Source organism: Lagenorhynchus albirostris, chromosome 19 (genome assembly GCF_949774975.1).
Source record: "Lagenorhynchus albirostris chromosome 19, mLagAlb1.1, whole genome shotgun sequence".
Taxonomy (NCBI): Eukaryota; Metazoa; Chordata; class Mammalia; order Artiodactyla; family Delphinidae; genus Lagenorhynchus; species Lagenorhynchus albirostris.
This window is the reverse complement of record NC_083113.1, coordinates 12036845-12060186: the sequence shown is the minus strand read 5'-3', so window position 1 is coordinate 12060186 and position 23342 is coordinate 12036845. Positions and strand designations below refer to the sequence as shown.

Genomic DNA, 23342 nt, shown 5'->3' with positions numbered 1-23342 from the left:
AGAAAATCTTGAAAGCACAAAGAGGGAAATGACACATTACACACAGAGGAAAAATAATTCAAATGACTTCTCATAACCTATAGAGGCCAGCAGTCAGTGATATAATATCTTTTTAAAAAATATATAAAACAAAACCCAGGATTCTATAGCAAGAAAAAAAAATCCTTCAGGAACAAAGCATTTCAGTAAAAGAAACAATGAAAATTCACCACCAGCAGACATATACTCCAAGAAGTGCTAAATTAAGTTCTTCAAGCTGAAGGGAAATGATACCAGATAGAAATTTAGATCATTGGGAAGGAATGAAGATCATGTGAAAAGGTAAATATGTGGGTAAATATGAAAGATGATGGTGGTTTTTTTGGTCTTAATTTCTTTAAAAATACTCAAGACTGTTTAAATTTCCAAGTGGAATGGTGATGTGACTTTCTGTGGGCTACTTCTTAATTGCAAAAACAAAAAAATCCCCAAAAAACTAGTACTGATATAATGGAGAGAGCTGGTGGTCGATACATGAATCAAGAGATCAAACATAGCTTCACTATGTGCCACCTGTTATTTTACAATATTGAGTACACAATATTATCTATGAAGTTATCATGTCAAAAATGTTTAATCTGAAACCTAATCAAGCCTCTAGACATAACATCCAGTTCAGAATAAATGCGAGGGATAGAGAAACAACTTAAGCCCACTCAGAGAAAAATTAGTACAAATACAGAATGTGCAATATTATATGGTTACTTCTCCTGAGTCTTCAAAAAGTTTGTCACAAAACAGGTAGAGGATAAGTGTTTGACCAAAAGAGACTCAATAGCCATAATCATATAAAATATGTGACCTTAGTTTGGTTTTAGGTTTAAAAAAAAAAGAGCCAGCACTTTCAAAAGACATTCTTTAAAAAATTGGAGAAGTCTGTAAATGGGATGAATATTACAGAATATTATAGGTCTACTGTTGTTTTTTAGGTGACAATGGCTTAGTGGTCATGTAGAAGATAATCTTTAAATCTAGCAGTTGTATTTTTGAGTTGTATGTTGATTTTTTTTAGAGGTGAAGTGATACCTAAAACATTCACTCAGAAGGCACAGCAAAATTACATATATATATATAAAATCTATGATATATGTGAATCTGTATATATACATTTTCATGAGAGACAGATACTAAATATAGGTGGAGGGTAAATAAACCTTCATTGTACCATTGTTGTACCTTTTATGTAAATTTAACAGTTTTCAAATACTTGAGGAAACCTTCTCCAAGTCAACATCTGTCTTTTGGCTACCCATTGTTAATCTCTAATTTCCATGAATTGTAGGGAATGTGGATTGTATGTTATCTGTATTATAGAAATTATTATAAAAAAATTTCTTCAAACCACTTTCCAATTTTTCAACAGCTATACTCTCAATATTCAAAAGCATAGGGTTTCTTACCATTATTAATCTTCAGGGGGATGAGCTTTGAATAAAAAAGTTTCTTGTTTAAAACATTCTATGGGATTTTGTCCAGAATTAATTATCTGAAATGAAATATGGATGAGTGCTGATAGATTTTAAAAATATGCTCACAGGGTCTTTCTTCCACATGAATTTATTTATAGTAATACTAGTAATTATCATTAAAGAATGATACAATTTTAGTAAGCAAATACTCTGTGCCAGATGCCCTTCCAAACAATCATATTTTACGTTAAATAATTTAATCTTTACCATATCGTTAGGTGGTAGAATAGTGATAATGTTAAAGGATGTGTCATGGCTAAAGGCTTTCTGACTCTCATTACATTAAGACTTTCTCACCAATGTGAAATCTTTGATGTTGAGTTAGTTGATAGCAACGAGTAAAGGCTTTCCCACATTCCTTACATTTATGTGGCTTCACACCAGTATGAATTCTCTGATGTTGAGCAAGTCGATCGCTACGATTAAAGGCCTTACCACATTCTTTACATTCATAAGGTTTTTCACCAGTATGAATTCTCTTATGTTGAGAAAGACCTGAGATAGAACGGAAGGCCTTCTTACATTCTTTACATATATATGGTTTCAAACCAGTATGGATTGTCTGATGATAAATTAGTTGAGAATTAAGTCTAAAGGTTTTTCCACATTCCTTACATTCGTAAGGTTTCTCCCCGGCATGAATTGACTGATGTGTTTTAAGGTCTCCAACACGACTGAAGGCTTTCCCACATTGTTTACATTCATATGGTTTCAAATCACTGTGAATGATCTGATGTTGAATAAGGTAAGAGTGGAGCTTAAAAGTCTTCCCACATTCTTTGCATTCATGGGGCTTCTCGCCAGTATGAATTCTCTGATGCTGTGTAAGTTGAGAGCCTCTACAGAAGGCCTTTCCACATTCCTTACAATCATAGAGTTTCTCGCTACTATGAATTCTCTTATGTTTAAGAAGGCTTGAGCCCCTACTAAAGGCTTTTCCACATTCCTTACATTCATGAGGCTTCTCACCAGTATGACTTCTCTGATGTTCAATAAGTAGATAACTGCGAACAAAGGCCTTTCCACATTGTTTACATTTATATGGTTTCTCACCAGAATGAATTTTCTTATGCTGATAGAGACTTGAACGATGACCAAAGGCCCTTCCACATTCCTTACAAATATAGGGTTTCACACCATGATGAATTTTCTGATGGAGACACATATGTCGGTACAACCTAAAAGTTTCCCCACATTCCTTACATTTGTAGGGTTTCAAACCAATATGAATTTTCTGATGTTCAGTAAGATGAGAATGACGTCTAAAGGCCTTCCCACATTGCTTACATTCATAGGGTTTCACACCAGTATGAATTATTTGATGTTGAATAAGCTGTGAATAAAACCTAAAGGCCTTCTCACATCCATTACATTCAAAGGGTTTCAAATCAGTGTGACTTTTTTTATGTCTAATAAAATGCTGGAGAACTATAAAGACCTTTCCACATTCCTTACATTCATAGGGTCTTACACCACTATGGTCTCTCAGATGTTCAATAAGGTGTGAATATTTCCTAAAGCCCTTTCTACATTCCTTACATTCATATGACTTCTCTTTAGTGTGAAGTCTTTGATGTAGAGGAAGGGATATATGTTTCCTGAATATCATGTGATTAAAATATCCCATTTTAGGTTTCTGTTGTCTTTCAAATTTAGTTCTGTTCTGTGAGTCATTTCTGAAAATAAACGCCATAAAGTTGAAGGTTTTACTTCTATTCATTGTCTCACGATGGTATGAATTTACTTCATAACTGCTTTTTTCTGAAGATAATTTGTGGCTCTCACTTGTGAAATCAATGTCTGAAAGAAAATAAGAGAACAAACAAATGCTATTTTTCTTGTACAAGGGGAAATATAGTAAGAAGAATAATAAATTGACAAGTATATCCATTAGAAGTAAAAGGGTCATAAAATTCTAAAAAAATGTGATGAAACTTTTTAAAGGCAAGAAGGGCTCAGAAAATTATTAAAGCTAACATGAGAATGTAAAGTTTGTGAATAGGCAAAGAGAAAAATCAGTAGTTCTCATATTTAGTTGTGGATCAGTATTTCCACAGGAATTTCTTAAATATACAACCCTTCTCTTTTGAGGGAGGTGAAGCAGAAAAGAATAGCTTTATTTGCTTTGCCAGGCAAAGGGGGCAGCAGCAGGCTAATGTCCTCAAAACTGTGTGTGCCAACCTGGAGGGGTGTAGTGAGAAGTTTTATAATAATGGTTCAAAGAGGGCGTGAGGTATGTATATACTACCCTTTAGATATCCACTGAGACTGAGTGAATCAGAATCTGTGAGTAGGTCCTGGTCATCTACATTTTTAATATTCTCTACCAGATGGCTCTCTATGTAATTTTTTCAATGGTCTGTCTTTATCTTAGCATGAAACCCAAGCACATAACCATAAATAAGAAGACTCTGTCTTACTTCTACAAATTCATGTCAAGCCCTTGACATCTTTTCCCCTATATTTGACCACACTGCATCTTTTCAGCTACTAGAACATACTGCAACTTTTCCCATTGCCTGTGGCTTCACACGGATGCTTTACCTTGCAGGAATCCTCTTAGGTGGCTTCTCTAAATGACTATCTCCAGGTGTTACAAATCACTTCCTCAGAAAGGCTGGCTCTGCTAACTGTAAGTAAATTCATATCCTTTATTCTATATTCCAACATCTAATTCTTTGTCTTCATGATGCTTTTCTTTCGTACATATTTATTGTCTCATTTGTCTTACTATTTATTTTCTTATTCTAAAGCTCAAGTATGAATTCAAAACTTCTTTCAACTACCACTGAAAAACAAGTTCTACCACAAGGTAAGTATTAAATAATGAATTGTAGAATAAAATAGTGAATTAAAAAAGGTAACTTGGATGAAAATCAAGGTAAGTAAGGATAAAAATCAAGGTCAGTGGAGAAGGCAACTGAGTAAAATAATGATCTAGTTTCTGAAAATTATGTAACAGTTACCAACTATCTCTCTCTGACTCTAATCTCTCACACTTTATTGCCTCAGTAGCGGGGCCAAATTAGCCCTAGACTAAAAGCTGTTCTGGACCTAGCTTAATAGAGCTTAAAAGCAAACCATGAAAGGATCAACAAGTCCCATTTACTGAATCCCAGAACAAAGTCCCCCAATCCAGCATTCCAACACAGTAAACGTTGCAATGTCTGGCACCTAATACAAAAATTATCAGGCATGCAAAATAGTAGGAAAATATAACCCTTCCTAGGAGAAAAATCAAGAAAAAGAAACAGAGCAAGGAGTGACACAGATAATAGAATTAGTAGACAAGGATATTTAGAGAGCTATTATAAATATGCTCTGTATTTTCAGGTAGCTATTTTCTAGTCATCTCTTACTTTTCTGTAGCTTATCCTTTGTCAGAATCCACATATAAGAAGTCATGGGAAAAATTTCCCCCAAATTCTTACATGTTCAAACTTTTGCACTTTAATGACAAACCATCCAGGCCTGAATCTTCCAATTTGTGGGAAGGCTCTTGATGACTGATGCAGTTTCTTTAGTGCTTGTGAGAGTTTTCATATTTTCAATTTTTTTCTTGAGTGTTTGTTTTGTAGATTAAAATTTTCTAATAATTTATTTCATTCGATTTTTCAGTTTTTGGCATAATGTTTATCAAAATTAGCATCATATTTTCAAGGTTTCAGGATTTGTAATGAGGCCCCCTTTTTTCTTACATAGATTCACGTTGAGAGAGTTGCACCAATTTTATTAATTCCTTGAAATAACCAAATTTATAGTTTTGACTTGCTCTTTTATATGTTCAGTTTTTATTTCATTAATTTCTGTTCTTTCCTTTATTATTTCCTTTCTTCCACTTTCTTTAAGTCTGTTGTGCTCTTCCTAACTTACCAAATGGATGGTTAGCTTATTAATTGTCAGCATTTCTTCTGGAAATAAAAGATCCATTGGGAGAGTAAATTTAAAATCCAAACAGATAAGAGCCACTAAAGGAGTGGTGAATTAGCCCTGAAGATCTACCACCGCTTTTCCCCTAGAGAAACTCACTGATTCTGAGCACAGTGATAAAAAAGAGGTAGTTGAGTATTACCAAACTGAAAGCCAGCACTGACCCAGCTTAATATCTGCTATTCTATCAGACCCAGGGAGGAAAATGTTAAGTCCTCTCTGGCGGAAGATACCACTATCTAGAATCTCTTCAGTTCTTTTGTACACAATGTCCAGCACACGATCACTATTACTAGTAACTTGGAGAGGCATTACCATATGACAAATAACAAGAGGAAAAAACAGAAACAATAGAAGTAGACCCACAGATGATACCAAACAATGAAGGCATACAAGAATTCCAAAATAACTACTGATGGAAGAGTTTAAAAAACAGACGAGGGACTTCCCTGGTGGTCCAATGGTAAAGAATCCGCTTTCCAATGCAGAGGATGTGGATTCGATACCTGGTTGCGGAACTAAGATCCCACATGCCGCGGGGCAACTAATCCTGCACACCACAACTACTGAGCTCACGTGCCTCAAAGAGAGAGCCCACGTGCCACAAACTACAGAGCCCATGCGCCCTGGAGCCCACATGACACAACTAGAGAAGAGAAAACTTGCACACCACAACTAGAGAGAAGCCCGCACGCCACAACGAAGAGCCTGTACGCAACTAAGACCCGACGCAGTCAACAAAAGAAAAATAAAATAAATTAAAAAGAAACAGGGACTACTCTGGTGGTCCAGTGGTTAAGAATCTGCCTTCCAATGCAGAGGACGTGGGTTTGATCCCTGGTCAGGGATCTAAGATCCCACATGCCGAGGGGCAACTAAGCCCACATGCTGCAACTACTGAGCCTGCTCACTCTGGAGCCCACACACCACAACTAGAGTGAAGCCTGCTCGCCTCAATGAAGAGCCCGCATGCTGCAATGAAAGATCCCACATGCCGAAACTAAGACCTGACACAGGCAAAAATAAATAAGAATAAATAAATTAAGACATAAAATATAGTAATAAAAAGACAGTAAATAAAAGAATTGCAACAGGTAACTGGAAGTTATAAAAGACAAAGTGAATTTCTAGAGAGATAAGTTCTCAAAAGATCTAACATAGGTATAACTGAAATCCCAGAGAAGAGGAGAGAACGGTCAAGTATTGTCCAAAAATTGAACAAAGACACTTCTGAGTAGAATCTGTCAAATTACTGAAAGCCAACATTTTCACTGCTATAACAGAAAATACTCAAAAAGATAATGATCTTGACTCATTCTACCACTGTAAAAATTACAAAGTCTCATCTGTAATAAAGAGAAAACCAGGACTCTATGTTACCTGTTCTCCATGTAGGTGGATTGGCAATTAAAATAGAATATTTATTGACATTATGAAAATACACACAATTTGACATTTGTTTTCTTTGCCAGTAGTTATGCAGAAAATTCCCAGAATTCAATCCTTTGCTCATTTAGAAAAAGCAACTGCAGGATGGATCAGAATGAGGTAGGAAGGTAAATGAAGGACAGAGAAGATTTATGTGCTGTCATGCTGCGGAGCAACTAAGCCCATGCGCCACAACTACTGAGCCTGCACTCTAGAGCCTGTGAGCCACAACTACTGAAGCCCGTGCACCTAGAGCTCATGCTCCACAAGAGAAGCCACCACAATGAGAAGCCTGCGTACTGCAACGAAGAGTAGCCCCTGCTCGCCACAACTAGAAAAAGCCCGCATGCAGCAACGAAGACCCAATGCAGCCATAAATAAATAAATAAATAAATAAAATTTTAAAAAAGATTTAGGTGCTGAATGAAGGTGCTTATTTCAATCTAACAAAGCCCAAAATAGTCCTTTGAGAATATGGAAATTTCGCTAGTTTCTTAGCACAGAGCATAAAATATAGAGTAGAAAAAAATGGATATTCCAGATAGCAGATTCTACATTACTTCAGGCAGATGTCCTTACCCAGTGATATCAAGTTAGTATAATTCTCCAACATCACATCTCTGTACAAGTTCCTCTGATCTGAGTTTAGGCATTCCCACTCTTCCTGAGAGAAGTCTATGGCAACATCACTGAATGTCAGTGGCACCTGAAATGATAAATTCATGTATTATTTGTAAAAGTAGAAAAAAAATTTCAAGGTGGAATATTGAGTTGCAGTAGGGGGTGATATATAAAAACAAGTAGGCTGAAGTTAAAGATCATGACATGGGTAGATCAGAATAAATAATAAATAAATTAGCATATCTGAAGTAGATTCCCTACCCAATCTTGAAGAATCCTGTTGGAGCACAAAAAATTTCTTTAATTTTAATTTTCAAAAACTTCTTTAACCTCTTCCCCACAGTTCAGTATTATCCACCAGATGTGGTTCTCATCTTCCCTTTCTACAATCCCTTACTGAACTTCTGATTCTTGAGTTAGAACACACTAATGTAGAATGATCCAGAACAACACTGAATGACTCAAGCCAAGCAATCTCTCTTCCCCTACAAAATGGGCCTCAGAACCCTATTCACTTCTCAGTGATTCCTTAGCCAGAACCCCTCCTCTCTGTAGGCAGGCACCAGTCCCATTTCAACCCAAACCTAAAAGGTTTTCAAAGCTGAGATCTCATCTAACACTGAGACTGAGACCATTCGAAACCAAATTCTCCCTTATCTACCTGGAAAACTATGGAGAAAGTTCTCCCTCTTCTGGTCAAAGAGGACCACCATTTCTATCCAATGAAACTACAAATCTAACAAGGGAAGCTAAAATACTTCCTTCAAGGTACTTCACCCCTTTACTGCTCCAACACTGCTCTCGAGAGAAGACTGAACATATAGAAGAGGAATAACTCATTTGATGAAAAACTGAAAAATCAGTTTGAAAAAAGGGAGCAAATAGGGAGGACACCATCCTTCTCTGTAAAGGCAGCAACTGTGAAACAGGCTGAGATACAGCTTTCCTAGGAAGGGGGTTTTGGGATAAAGAATGAAAATATTATCTGAATTAAAATTGTAATATTTCAGGAAGGAGAGACATCCACTTACCCGGCCCATGGTTTTAGAACTGCCAATCATCCTCAGAAGCTGAGTCCAGAGAAGCCAGAGCTGAGGGAGGAAAAAGAAGCCTTGAAACCCAATGTAGCTCAGAACTCCCAAAATTAAGGTAAGAGAGCCTTTCTTTTTTCTTCTTTATTCCTGTTTCTCGCCATCCTTGCCCACTCTCTGCCCTCCCAAACACATAAACACGTGTCAGGGGATATGAGACAGAGTCCAGACAAACTCAAACCCTTTCCTGTGTCTGGGAAACAAGCCTCACAAGCGTGGATACAGAGCAGAGGCTCTCTTGAACCAAAGCCAGATCCAGACACGCCCCTCTGGCCTATTTCTCATTCTGATCATGCCAGATGTACCCAGCTTGGGTTGTCCAGTCACACTAAGCAGATCCTCCCCAATTCAGCCCTACCTTCCAGGGTTGAGACCAGGCCATACAACACAAACTTCAACAACCTTCATGTCCTCAAGGTGGACCTGGACTCTGCCAGACAAAAGGCAGAAAACAGGGACTTCTCTGGTGGTGCAGTGGTTAAGAATCCACCTGCCAGTGCAGGGGACATGGATTCGAGCCCTGGTTTGGGAAGATCCCACATGCCGTGGAGTAACTAAGCCCGTGAGCCACAACTAGTGAGCCTGTGTTCTAGAGCCCTCGAGCCACAACTACTGAGCCCACGTGCCACGACTACTGAAGCCCATGTGCCTAAAGCCCGTGCTCTGCAACAAGAGAAGCCACCGCAATGAAGAGTAGCCCCCACTCGGTGCAACTAGAGAAAGCCTGGGCGCAGCAAAGAAGACCCAATGCAGCCAAAAATAAAAATAAATAAATGTTTTAAAAAGGCAGAAAAGAGTAGGGACCAACTTGGAAAACTTGACCACCGTAAAACTGTCTGCCCACGTGAAGCCTGAACTTGACTCCAAGGTCCTCTGGGCTGACCAACCTGGATTTCCCTATCAGGATCCACTTTGCTTGCTGGCATGAATCACTGCCACCCAGTACCCACAGGGAGATGTGAATTCATACTCACTAAAGCCATACAGTAATACATAGATGTTTGTAACCTTCTATGTGATAGCTGCGCTATACACATTAACATTTAATCCTGAAATGTACTTATTAACTCAATTCAACAGATGAGGAAATAAAAGCTCAAAGAAGCAAAGGTATTTTCCCATATCACAAACTATAAGTAGAAGTGGTGTTTTCAATCACATTTCTATAATTATAAAGTCAACCTTTTTTTTGAACTGTTGTCTCTGACACCCAGATTTTTTGTTTCATTATATGAAACCTGAACATAAATAATTGAGACAGCACCTGTCAAAAGATTTACTAAAGAGATGTTTTAAAGCAACAAAGATAGTACAGTTTTACAGGTATTCAACTGTCAGATTTTAAAAGTTGATGATACACCACATATTAGTAAGGCTGTAGGGAAAAGAGCATTCTCATGCTGTCCTATAAACCTGTGAAAACCTAGTGCAATTGAGACATGTACGAAAAATTGTGCATAAGAAGAATTTAACGATGAAAGGCCGTTTCTGAGACTTCACCTAAAGGAAATAACCGTAAGATGTGCCTAGAGATGTATAAAGGAATATGATGATAGACACTAGTTAAAATGAAAAAAAAAAAACGCTGGAGAAAAATCTAAAGGTACTTAGATGGGTAGTTAATTCAATAAAGTGTATTCATTCATATAATGGAAAATGAAATAGATACTGAAAATGATTGTGCAGATCACTGGTTCTCAATAGGGGGTGATCCTGCCCCCCAGGGCACATTTGGCAATGTCTGGAGACATATTTGTTTGTCAAAATGTGTGGAGGGGTTTGTCAAAATGTGTGGAGGGGTGCTACTGTAACTAGTGGGTGGAGATCAGGGATGGTGCTGACCATCCTACAAGGCATAGGAAAGCCCCCCACCAAAGCTAAGAATTATCTAGTCAAAAATATCAACAGTGCTAAGGTTGAGAAACCCTGACATAGACTTATTAAAGGAAGATAACGTAATCCAGAGTCTCTATAATATATTATCGACAATGCCAGTATATGATAAAACTTACAAAAAATGCAAAGAAACAGGAAAGTTACTGATAATCAAGAGAAAAATCTCAATAGAAATAAACCCAAAGATGATCCAGACAATGGAGCTAGTAGACAAGGACTTGAAGATATTATGATTAACATGCTAAAGAAAATAGAGGAAAAGATGGACAAAATGGAATGCAAAATGGAGTATATCAATAGAGATTTAGTAGAATCATAAAAAAGAGACCCACATGAACATTTTATAGTTATAAAAATATAATATCAAAAATTTTTAATGTATTGGATGGATTTAACAGCAGAAAATGGTATTAATTAACATAAAGTCAAATTAACAATAATCTTATGCAGAGAGAAAAAAGAAAGAACAGAGCTGAATGTAAGAGAAATACAAGAAACAGACAAAATGTGGAATTGAACACCTAAAAGAAATAGAACGGAAAATTGATTTGAAGAAATAATGGACAAAATCATTCCAAATCTCATGAAATACCTTGATACATAAATCAAAAAGCTCAGCAAACCTAACCAGATAAAATAAGGAAATTCTTACCCAGGCATATCATAGCCAAATTGTTGAAAAACAAAATTGAAAAACATATCTTTAAAGTATGTAGTTTAAAAAAGACATCAGTTATAAACAAACAACAACAACAAAAATAGTTCTTATCTCAACAGAAACTTTAGCGGCCTGAAAAATGGAATCGTATCATCAAAGTGCTGAAAGAAAAAACCCTGACAACTCTGAATCTTATGCCTGGAGAATATATCTTTCAGAAATGAAGGTAAAATAAAGATTTTTTTGAACAGAAGCTGAGAGAATTTCTGATCAACAGACCCACAATACAAGAAATAGTAAAGGACAGCAGTCAGGCTAAAGGAAAATAATCCTAGATGGAAGCATGAATGTGCCAAAAAGCAATGAACAGCTGTGGACAAGTAAATATATGACTAATATGACTAAACAAATGGACTGTTTAAAGGAACCAAAACTAGAATGCTTTGTGAAGACTGTATTACTGGAAGAAAGAATGACAATATCAGCATAAATGGATTTAAACTATTGAAATGTTCTTATGTTATTTGGTATGTGGTTAAAAACCCTTTTTTTTTTTTTTTCCTCAGCTGTGCCATGCGGCATGCAGGATCTTAGCTCCCCAATCAGGAATCGAACCCGTGCCCCCTGCATTTCAAGTGGAGAGTCTTAACCACTGGACTGCCAGGGAAGTCCCCTAAAAACCCTATTTTAAAGAAGACTGTATTAAAGATGCACCCTATATGGGGAAATATGTATACATATAGCTGATTCACTTTGTTATACAGCAGAAACTAACACAACATTGTAAAGCGATTACATTCCAATAAAGATGTTAAAAAAAAAGATGCATCCTATAATAGCTCAGGTAACTACTAAAAGAATTATACAAAGATGCACAACTAAAATAGCTAATAGAGGAGATTAAATGGAATAATGAAAACTACCTGATTAATTCAAAAGAAGGCAGGAAAGGAGGAATAAAGAAATGAAGAATAAATGGGATAAACAGAAAACATATAGCAAGATGGCATATTTAAACCAAACTATATCAGTAACTGTAATAAAATGTGAATGGACTAAACATTGCAATTAAAAACTAAGATTTTCAGATTAAATTAAAAACAGGATCAATTACACTGCTTATAAGAAACATACTTTAAAGACACAGATATGTTAAAAGTAAGAGTGGAAAAGTAGACAGTAATTAGAAGCACACTGGTATATTAACAACAGATAAATAGACTTAAATGCAAGAAGTAGTATAAGTAATAAAGAGATATTTCCTACAATTCAACAAGAATATGTTATCCTACATTCCTTATACTCCTAATAAGATAGCTTCAAAAGCAAAAGTCAACAGAATTAAAGGACAAGTTTATAATTAACTTTAGAGATTTTTTATACCCTCCATTGGTAACTGATAACAGGAAGAGAAAAAAAAATCAACAAGGCCATAGCAGGTTGAACAGGAATAACCAAAATGACCCAATTGAACATTATACTCCCAAACTACAGACTACACATTCTTTGCATATTTTTCAGAATATTCTGGGCCATAAAATAAGTATCTATAAACTTCAAAGGATTAATATCAAAGAATGTATATTTTGGAACTCAAAAACAGGTATTTCTCAAATGTTTCCAAATATAAAAATTCACTTGAAATAAGTACAGGTCAAAGAATAAATCATAATGGAAACTAGAACATATTTGGAGCTAAATGATAATAAAAGTATGGCATAACAAAGCTTGTGAGATGCAGTCAAACCAATGCTTACAATGATATTTTTAGTTTTAAATATATGTTTTTGTTTTGTTTTTACAAATGCTGCAGATAAATGCCATTCATTATCTAATCAGCACTGGTAATTACTAGGTGTACTAAAGACATTGACATAGTAAATCAATTAATAGTGAAATTATTATGAAAATCCTTTGTCAAATTACTATAATGCCAAATAAACCCATAATTTATTTTCTCCCAGTAGATAGCATGAGCATTTATAATGATTGCTCACTTATTATTTTCCTTTCTTATTACTCTTTGATCCCCTTCACCCAAACATAAATTTATGTTTTATAAAAGTAGTATGGTTAAAAATCAATGATCTACCTTTGGAAGCTAGAAAAGGGAAAGCAAATTAAGCCTACAGAAAGTAAAACATACTAAAATGAGTGGCATAAAAAACCCAGATCTATAACAGAGAAAAATCAATAAAGCCAAAAGTTATTTCATTGAAGAGATAAGATTAATAAACCTCTAGCTATATTATTCAAGGAAAAAATTGCCAATATCAGGACTATAAAAGGAGATATCACTACATATATTATAGACATTATTAAATTGATAACAGAATTTTATGAACAACTCTATGACAATAAACTTGAAAATGTAGAAGAAATTTTAAAATTTCTTGAAAACAATTCAATGAAACTGATATAAAAATGGAAAATCTGAATATTGTTATATTTATTAAAGAAATTAAATCTATATTAATTAAGGACCTTCCCATAAAATGTCAGGCCCAGAGGCTTCAGTGGCAAATTCTCCAAACAGTTAAGGAATTAAAAATGCCAGTCAAACTCAATATCTTCTAGAAAACAAATAAAAATGGACCATGTCTTGAGGCCCTCATAATTGTGATATCAAAACCTGACAATGACATTACAAGAAAGGAAAACTACAATATATCTCTATCATGAACACAGATGCAAGTATATTAAATAAAATATTAGCAAGGAGAGGCCAGTGATATATATGTCCAAGAGATTTATTCTCAAAATGCAAAGTCACTTTATTTTTAAGAAGCAATCAATATAATCTTCAAACTTTAAATAATAAAGGAGAAAAACCATTCAATCATTTCATTACATGCAGAAAAACCATTTGATAATATTCAACATCAGTTCATGATAAAAATTCTCAGCCAACTAGGAATAGAACTTCTTTAATTTGATAAAGGGGATCTACAGAATAAAACTGAGAGGTAAAATATGGACTAATGTCTTGAGTTCAGGAATAAGGCAAGGATCTCCACTTTTACCACTTCCATTTAACTTTGTATTTGAAGACCTATCCAATACCATAAGAGAAAAAAGTGAAATGAAAGGTATGAAGATTGGAAGGAAGGAGGTAAATCCATATTTATTTGCAGATAACATGATTTTGTACATAGAAAAAAATTTTCAATCCTACAGACTATTAGAATACATGAATTTATTAGAAAGTTTGTTGAATAAAAGGTCACAGTATAAAACAAACAATTATAGTAAAGCAAAGCTATTGAAAAATGAGATTTTAAAAATCCCAACAGTTCATAAAAAACATGAAAAATATAAAACACTTTGGAATGAATCTAACAAAAGAGGTGCAAGACTTTTAGACTGAAAACAACAAAACATTAAGGAAAGAAGTTAAAGAAGAATTAAATAAATGGAAACATATTTCATGTTCATGAATTGGAGGAATCTATTTTAAGATGACCACTTCTCTCTAAATTGATCTACTGATTCAATGCATCTCTAAACAATATCAGCAGCTTTTTTTTAGAACATTAAGAAAATCATTCTAAAATTATATGGAAATGCTAAGAATCCAGAACAGTCAGGGCAATTTTGCAGAACAAAGTTGTCGAATGTACATTACCAGATATCAAGACATAATATAAAGCTACTGTAATTAAAACAGCAGGACTGACACAGGATTGACAAACAGACCAACAGAATAGACAGTCCAGAAAGAGCCCTGTACATATATAGTCACATTTTTTTAACAATAAAAGTCTGACTTAGAGCAGAAAAGATAGTCTTTTCAACAAATGATGCCTGAGCAATTGGCAATCTGTGTGGAAAGAATGGTTTTGACCCTGATCCCACCACATATACAGATGTAAATTCAAGATGAATCATAGGCCTAAATGTGAAAGCTAAAGCAATAAATTTTCTGTAAGAAGAAACAGGAAAATATCTTCATGATCTTGGGGTAGGCAAAATTTTCTCTTTTTTTTGGTTTAATTTTTATTTCCACTTACTTTAGACTTAGAGAAAAGTTGCAAGAGTAGTACAGTTTCCTATATACCGCTCAAACTAATTTGAACATCTTACATAGGACAATGGTCAAAACCAGGACATTAACATTGGTACAGTACTACAAATGGCATATCTTATTCAAATATCACCAGTTTTTCCCACTAATGTCATTTTTCTTTTCCAGGATTCTATACATGATCCCACACTGCATTGAGCTGTTATTTCTCCTCAGTCTCTTCCAATCTCCACAGTCTTTCTTATGGTAATAGCTTTCAACTACTACCATAACAAATTACCACAAATTTAGCTTAAAACAACACACATTTATTATCTCACAGTTTCTGTGAACTTGGAGTCTGGACAGTTTCGATAGATGGTCTCCTCATGCTGGTCTTATAAGCTGCAAACAAGGTATCAGCTGGGCTGTGTTCTCATTCAGAGGCTCAAGTGGGGAAGAATCCACTTTCAATTTCATTCAGATTGTTGGCAGAATTCATACGCTTGCGGCTGGATGACTGAGGGCCTCAACTTTTTGCTGGCTGTCAGCTGGAGAATGACCTCAGGTCCTAGAGGCTGCCTGCAGTTTCTTGCAAGGGCTTGTCCAACACTGCCTTACTTCATCAAGCCCACGAGCAGAGTCTCTAGCTCCAGTATGCTATGATGGAGTCTTTTTTTGTTTTGTTTTTGGTTTTTTTTGGCCGTGCCTTGCAGCACGTGGGATCTTAGTTCCATGACCAGGGATCAAACCCACGTCCCCTGCAGTGTAAGTGCAGAGTCTTAACCACTGGACCACCAGGAAAGTCCCTATGATGGAGTCTTATGTGACATAATGTAACCATAGTAGCGACACCCCTTTACTTTTGCCGTATAAAGTAACCTAATCACAGGACTGACATCCCCTCATCAATTTTCTATTGGTTAGAAACAAGTCACAGGTCCTGCTTGCACTCCAATGGAGGGGGATTATACAATGGCATAGACACCAGCAGGCAGGAATCATGGCGGTCACCCTAAAGTCTGTCTATCACACCTAATTCATGACCTCTTCACTTCGGAGGAGTACAAATCATTTAAGTTATCAAACGTCCCTCCACTTGGTTTGTCTGATGTTTCACAATTGGAATGAGGCTCTGCATTTTTGGCAGTACCACAGTGATGCTCTGTCCTTCTCCTTGTATGACATGAAAGGGCTCATGATGTCAATACTTTATCACTGATGATGTTAACCTTGATCACTTGGTGAAACTGCTTTCTGATGGGTTTCCCCACTAGAAAAGTACTACCTTTCCCTCTGTTGTTAATAAATATCGTGGGTGATGGGGAATCCTCTGACACTATGCAAACCCTTTTTCTCTTCAAACTTTCACCCTCTAGTTTTAGCATCTACCAGTGGATCTCGTCTGAAACAACGATTACTGTGGTGTTTGCCTAATGGCCATTTTCCATGTCCCTCTTTCCTTCTACACTTAACAACTGGAATTCTACCATAAGGAAGATCTGTCCCTTCTTCCCCAGGAAAAGATGTTTTAAACAGAACAAAAATGCGATAGCCATAAAAGAAAAAGATTGTTAAATGAGCTCAGTTAAAATTAAGAATATCTCTTCATTATAAGATATCATTAAGAAAGTGAATAAGAAGTTACAGGCTAATAGGAGATATTCCCTTTCTCTGTCTGTCTGTCTCTCTCTCTCTCTACACACACACACACATACACACACACATACACACAGGTTTATATACACACACAAAGGACTTGTATTCAAAATATATCTAAAATTCCTACAACTCAATAGGAAAAGGAACAAAAGCCAGGCTAAAAAATGGACAAAAGATTTGAATAGACAGTTCATCAGAGTATGTCAAAATGGGCAGTATCATATGAAAAGATGCTCACATTATTTATCAAAAAAATACAAATTAAAATCACAATGAGATACTCCTACACATGCAACAGAATGGTTAAATTTAAAATGATTGACGATATCAAGTATTGGCCAGTTTGAGAAGTAACTAGACCTTGCATACATTGCAGTCGGAGTGTAAATTAAGTTAACCACTTCCACCCCCAGGTATATTCCCAGGAAAAACAAGAACATGTGTCCACAAAAAGACTTGTCCAAGAATTTTCATAGAAGGTTTATTCATAATAGTCAAATATTGGAAACAACTCATCATCATAAGAATGAATAAACAAATTGTGGTAAGGTCATACAATGGAATACTACACAACACTTGGGTTGGGGTAACCTACTGATTCACAAAACAACACGTATGAATCTCAAAAGTTCAGTTTTGGACAAAAAGCAGCAGAGACAAGAGATTCCATTTATATGAAGTTCAAGAACAGGCAAATCTCATCTTGAGTGATAGAAGTCAGTATAATGTTTACTTCTTGTGGGGGAGGGTTCGTTCTAACTGGGACAGGACATAAGCACATCTTCCAGGAGGGGATAGAAATGCTCTATTTCTTGATTTGGGTGGTGTTTTCAAATGTAAAGATTCATTAAGCTATATGCACAGCTAAGATATGTATACTTTATTATATATATTTCCATGAAAAAATGATAGAGACCTTTATTTGATGATAATGGGTAAAACCATTATATTTCAAAATGTTACCCTGTTATGACAAGTAAAATAACATGTATGAATATATGCATGTGCATTGAGGGATGGATAAAAAAATTTGGAGTAAAATGTTTACCGTAGTCTCTTCATTTTGAGCTTTTCTGTACTTTCTGAATTACTGTATGAGAATGTATTACTTCTATAATAAAAATTATAATAGAGCTAATCACTCTCTTTGAGATTGGAGGGTGAAATAAAAGATGAATATGGTGATATTTGGGGTATGATGATAAGGCCTTTTTTTCCTCCAAGGGCTTAAAGTCTCTGAGTTGATTGTCTCATACTGGAATATCAAGGTTCTGTGTCATCAGTCATGAACTTTGATATTCCATAGTTTTCCCTTTTCTGGATTCCCTGACTCACCTGGACAAATCCTCTTGTCACTACACTCTCCACCTACTAGGCCTGGACTCCTTGTTCCAATTCAGGAATTACACCTGGTTTGGAAACAGAAAAACCTGCACATAAAAGAAATAGAACTTAGGCATGCTGCAGCTCTCAACAAATCCAGACACAGTCCTGTGGTGAAGGGGCAGGGAAGTCCCACATAAGAAAGGCCAAAGGAAAGCCATTCAAGGAACCAGGATGATGGTGCCTCAAGGAAAATAGAGTGGAACAGTCATTTAAATCTCAAATCCCTCAGAAATTCAAACACTTCAACCTCCCTAGAGGGTCACATTAAGGGAAGAAAAAAGCCCCAGAGATCACATTTTGAATTTAAAGATTTGATCATAAAGACTCTGCTTCTATGATTTTTCAGTATCACATCCTTATACAAGTTCTTCTGAGACAGTACAGTTATCAGTAGAGACTGTTGCCACATTCCCAAACGTCACTACCCCTGAAGTTACAAAGCCCTAAGTTCCCATATGGCCTGAGAAATTGGAAGAAGTGAAGTTGATCAAGATATAGAATTGGTACAGCATGGAGAGCAGGCGTGCTCAGCATTCTAAACTCAGCAACAGCTGATGTGTCCATGTAATGAAATATTAAAGTCATTAAATGCTAAGTTTGAGAAACTGTTAAGGGAATGAAAATATTCAAAATATCATGTCAGTATAAAAATTAGGTTACAAAGACCAAAAGCTCAATTAAAAAGTGGGCAAAGAATCTGAACTGACGTTTCTCCAAAGAAGACATACAAATGGCCAGTAAGTATGTGAAAAGACCCTCAATATCATAAGTCAACAGGGAAATGCAAATCAAAACCACAAGACCCACTTCATACCCACTAGGATGGCTATAATAAAAAGGAAAGATAATAACAGGCATTGGTGAAAATGTGGAGAAATTGGAACCCTCACATGTGGCTGTTGGGAATGTAAAATGGTACAGACATTTTGGTAAACAATCTGACAGTTCCTCAAATGAGTTACCATATGACCTGGCAATTCCACTCCTAAATGTATACCTAAGAGAAACAAAAATATATGTCTACCCAAAAACCTGTACACAAATGCTCCTGTCAGCATTATTCATAATAGCTAAGAAGCAGAAACAACTCAAATGTCCATCAACTGATGAATGGATAAATAAAACATGGTATATCCATACAATGGAATGTTATTCAGCCTTAAAAAAGAAGAGGGCTTCCCTGGTGGCGCAGTGGTTGAGAGTTCGCCTGCCGATGCAGGGGACACAGGTTCGTGCCCCGGTCCGGGAAGATCCCACATACCGCGGAGCGGCTGGGCCCGTGAGCCATGGCTGCTGAGCCGGCGCATCCCGCAACAGGAGAGGCCACAACAGTGAGAGGCCAGCGTACCACAAAAAAAAAAAAAAAAAAGAAGAAGAAACTTCCGACACATGCTACAACATGGATGAATCTATGTGAATCACAGTGAAAACATTATGGTAATTCAAAGAAGCTGGTCACAGAAGACCACATATTGTGTGATTCTAGTTCTACAAAATGTCCAGAGGGGCAAATTAATAGAGACAGAAGGTAGGTAAGTGGTTCACCATGGCTGGGGCAGTTGCAGGAAATGGGGAGTGACTGCTGATGGGAATAGGGTTTCTCTTTAGGGTGATGAAAATGTTCTGAAGTTGACTGTGGTGATGGTTTCACAAGCCTGTGAATATATTAAATGTATAAAATTGTACACTTCAAGTAGCTGAATGGTGTGGTATGTGAATTGCATCTCAATAACATTGTTAAAAAATCAGGTTACGAATGCACAAAATCATACAAATAGAAAATACGATTATATTTATAAAAATATATGTACTTATCAATATATATAGAAAAAGTGACAGAAATCAATAAATAGAAAAAATATATAAATGTATGTACCTATTTATTAACATTGCTTATTTGTGTGTCATAGCCTTGGTTTTCTTCCTTTTCCTAAATGTATATTTCAGAAAATTTTAAACAATAGCCATTCCTTAATTTCACACACATACACACACACACACACACACACACACACACAGATATGTTTTTTATCTTTTAAAGGAGCAACCTCTTCTCCAGAGAGGTGGAAAAAAATCTCACCTCTTCCTCCCCCCTTTAATATCCCTGAACCTGAAGATAAAGCCTAGTACACTCTATAACAAAGGTTCTCAAAATTTTATCTCTGGGAACTTATCAGAAATGCAGATTCTCAACTCCATCCCAGACCCACTGAATTAGAAATTCTGAGGCTGGGGCCCAGCAAACTGTATTTGAACAAGCCCTGCAGGTGATTCTGATGCAGCTTACATTTGAGAACCAATGCTGTTCTAAAAACAGTTCCTGTGTTTTTACTGAAAATTTTTACTTCATTTCCATCAGTTCCCAGTACTTGAACCAACCCTAATTTGTTTGTCTATAGAAATGTATGTCTGTGTAAACTGGAGGCTATGATGTTTTGTATACATTAATGGTAGTCTCAATGCTGCTTCCTATTATATATTCCTGATTGATAGATTTATTTTGCTTCTGAACCTGTCCTCCTAGCTAAGATGTCCTGCATACAATTGTCACATTTACTGTCACTATGCATTTAACATCACTAGAATAAAAATGCTAAGGTGTAAAATCCATTTTTCTTCACAGAGTTCTCATAATTTGATCATATTCTGGCAGTGCTGCTATAAACAAAATGATGTCTCTTCCTATCAACTCCTGAGGCAGGTCACCTGAATTTCTCCAGTGGCATTTCAGATCCTCTATCTTACTTATTCCTATCCTGATTTCTTTTTTTTTTTAATTTTATTTATTTTTTATACAGCAGGTTCTTATTAGTTATCTGTTTTATACATATTAGTGTATATATGTCAATCCCAATCTCTCAATTCATCCCACCCCCCTTTCCCCCCTTGATGTCCATACATTTGTTCTCTACATCTGTGTCTCCATTTCTGCCTTGCAAACCGGTTCATCTGTACCATTTTTCTTGATTCCACATATATGCATTAACATATGATACTTGTTTTTCCTCTTTCTGACTTACTTCACTCTGTATGACAGTCTCTAGGTCCACTGATTTCATTTTTTTACTGGATAACAAGTCATTTGAGGATAGCAACTATATCTTCTTGTCATTGTGTTCCAATGAATACAAGCATAAATATCTGGTATTTGACTCAAATTTCAAAACCAGAAATTTATCCTTAGGTATGACTATAATAGAACATAAAGATCTATGCATAATGATGTTCATTATAGACTAATTTAATTTTTAGTCAAAAATAGAAATATAATAGCTAACAGTAGGCCACAGGTTAAATAAATTATGGAGAGAAGGGCTTGGGGACCCTGACGGGGTGATTCCTCTGCATGGCCATATGATTTACAGATATGTCAGTACCAGGCAGGACATTTCAGCTGAAGGAAAAGAAGGATTACATGCCTTTAAAGTTAAAGTGTGTTTTATGAATAATGAGGAAACACCAACTCACCTGAACTTAAACTTCTAGTTGTGTAACAAAAATTCTTTCCTCTCTCAGGATCCTTTTTTTTCCGAGACAGGCTGCACTGGGAACAGAGAAGGCAATCATGAGACATCAGGATTTTCTTGGAGAGCACATTCACTTACAAAATACCCTCCCTCCATGACCATACCCCTTTACCCAGTCCACCACTAACAACCGAATGGGAGTAGGAAGGAGACTGGGACAGCGTTGACCTTTCCCAGTGTGAGAGAGGCCCCGTCACTGATGTCTAGGGTGGAATCTGTCTAATTCACAGCAGGTTCCTGGGGCCAGAGTTTTGGAAATGCTGTGGTTGTGAAACATAGCTGGCCCCTCGGAACTTTCTAAGGGGACCCTCCCAGGAGGGTATCCTACTCCTGGGACCTTATCAGGTCTTCCCAGAAGCCTGTCTTGGGGCCGCATCCAGCTTCAGAAAATCTCATCTCATGATCAATATCTGGGATCCTCCGTTCTTCCATTCTAAAGCTCAGAATCTGGCTTCCCTCCTTTATCTGCGCCAGACCCCAAGTGGCTGTGAGAGGAGAGGGCTGAGGAATCAGCGAAGTCTAGAGCCAAGAGTTCCAGTGACAACCCACATGGCCACACAACTCTCGCTCATCCATAAGCCACGCAGTTAAATAAGCACAATCGCCCAGTTAAATAATGACACACAAACGCACACAGTGTCACGGAGACACGTCTACACCTACACACACACACACACACACACACACACACACAAATATCTCAACAGGCATACAAATCTTCTCTGCTGCTCACGCAGACACGAGCCTGAGACTCGAGGCCCGAGAAGATGCGTCCGCGCCCGGAGCGTCCTTGCCTTGAGCGCCTGTCACCCCCACCGCGGGTCCCAGTCCAGCTGCAGTGAGAGACTATAGAAGCTTCCGCCCATTCTTATCTTTGGATACGATCTACTCACCACGTAGGGACCACAGCTGCTCGGCCACCGGAAGAGGACGCAGGGACCGAGGCTGATGCGAGCCCGGTGGCTTCTGGGAAATGCAGTCCACCCGGAACTGTCCTGGCGCCGGGAGTGCGCGGTGTTCCGAGTGCGCAGGCGCAGGCGTGTGGCGGCACGCGGCGGAGGTTGACCCGACCTCGGGAGGACTGTGCCTTCAGGTAGACCTGCGTACGTGGAAAAGGCGAGTGGAATATGAGCCCAGACTGTAGCAGTCCGAGCAGGCGCTTGGGGACTTAAGAGCCTCAAACCTGCGGGCAGCAGGAGGAGGAGGAGTCGGTGGTGGGCTCTTGGGTACGGTGGTTACCTACGTGTGAGTTGTGAGGACAGGACTTTAGTCTTTCACCTTACGCCCAGGTAGCATCATCACCTGGAGTAGCGCCAGGAGCACAGCTGGCATTAGGTATGCATTTGTTTTAAAGAAAGAACGCCTGGGCGTGTGTAGGTGTGTTCGCGTTTTCATGCTGTACGATGTTGTGGGACCCATTGTGTGTCTGTAACCATGTATGGGATTGTTTCTGTTTGGTTTGTTTCGTAGAGTGTGGATGTGAAAATGGTTTGTGTTTCAGATTTTGAGATATTATAAAATTTGTTAAGCACACTTCCTCCCCGCTCCTCCATCCCCACCCCGAAATTCCTCCTGCCCAGTAACTTGCCTTTCTTTTCATAAAAGGCCGAGTCTGGCTGACTTTTGCCGAAG

The 23342-nt window shown here is 37.2% G+C and overlaps 1 protein-coding gene across 6 annotated transcripts; it reads right to left on the bottom strand.

Moving 5' to 3' along the window:
• Nucleotides 1–1064: 1064 nt before the first annotated feature.
• Nucleotides 1065–22672, bottom strand: ZNF404 (zinc finger protein 404). 6 transcript variants are annotated; one of them, XM_060132724.1, is made up of 6 exons: nt 22604–22672; nt 21652–21722; nt 8519–8578; nt 7446–7572; nt 2124–3308; nt 1065–1525 (listed from the first exon to the last, which is right to left on the bottom strand). In XM_060132724.1, exons 3-6 carry the CDS (start codon nt 8546–8548, stop codon nt 1518–1520), a joined length of 1350 nt encoding a protein of 449 aa, XP_059988707.1. In that variant the 5' UTR covers nt 8549–8578; nt 21652–21722; nt 22604–22672; the 3' UTR covers nt 1065–1517. The 6 variants fall into 6 exon arrangements, with proteins under 6 accessions (XP_059988707.1, XP_059988704.1, XP_059988701.1 ...); XM_060132721.1 differs by lacking the exons at nt 1065–1525; nt 22604–22672 and adding exons at nt 18133–18227; nt 22424–22522 and having other exon boundaries at nt 1542–3308; XM_060132718.1 differs by lacking the exon at nt 1065–1525 and having other exon boundaries at nt 1542–3308.
• Between the last annotated feature and the right edge of the window lie 670 nt (nt 22673–23342).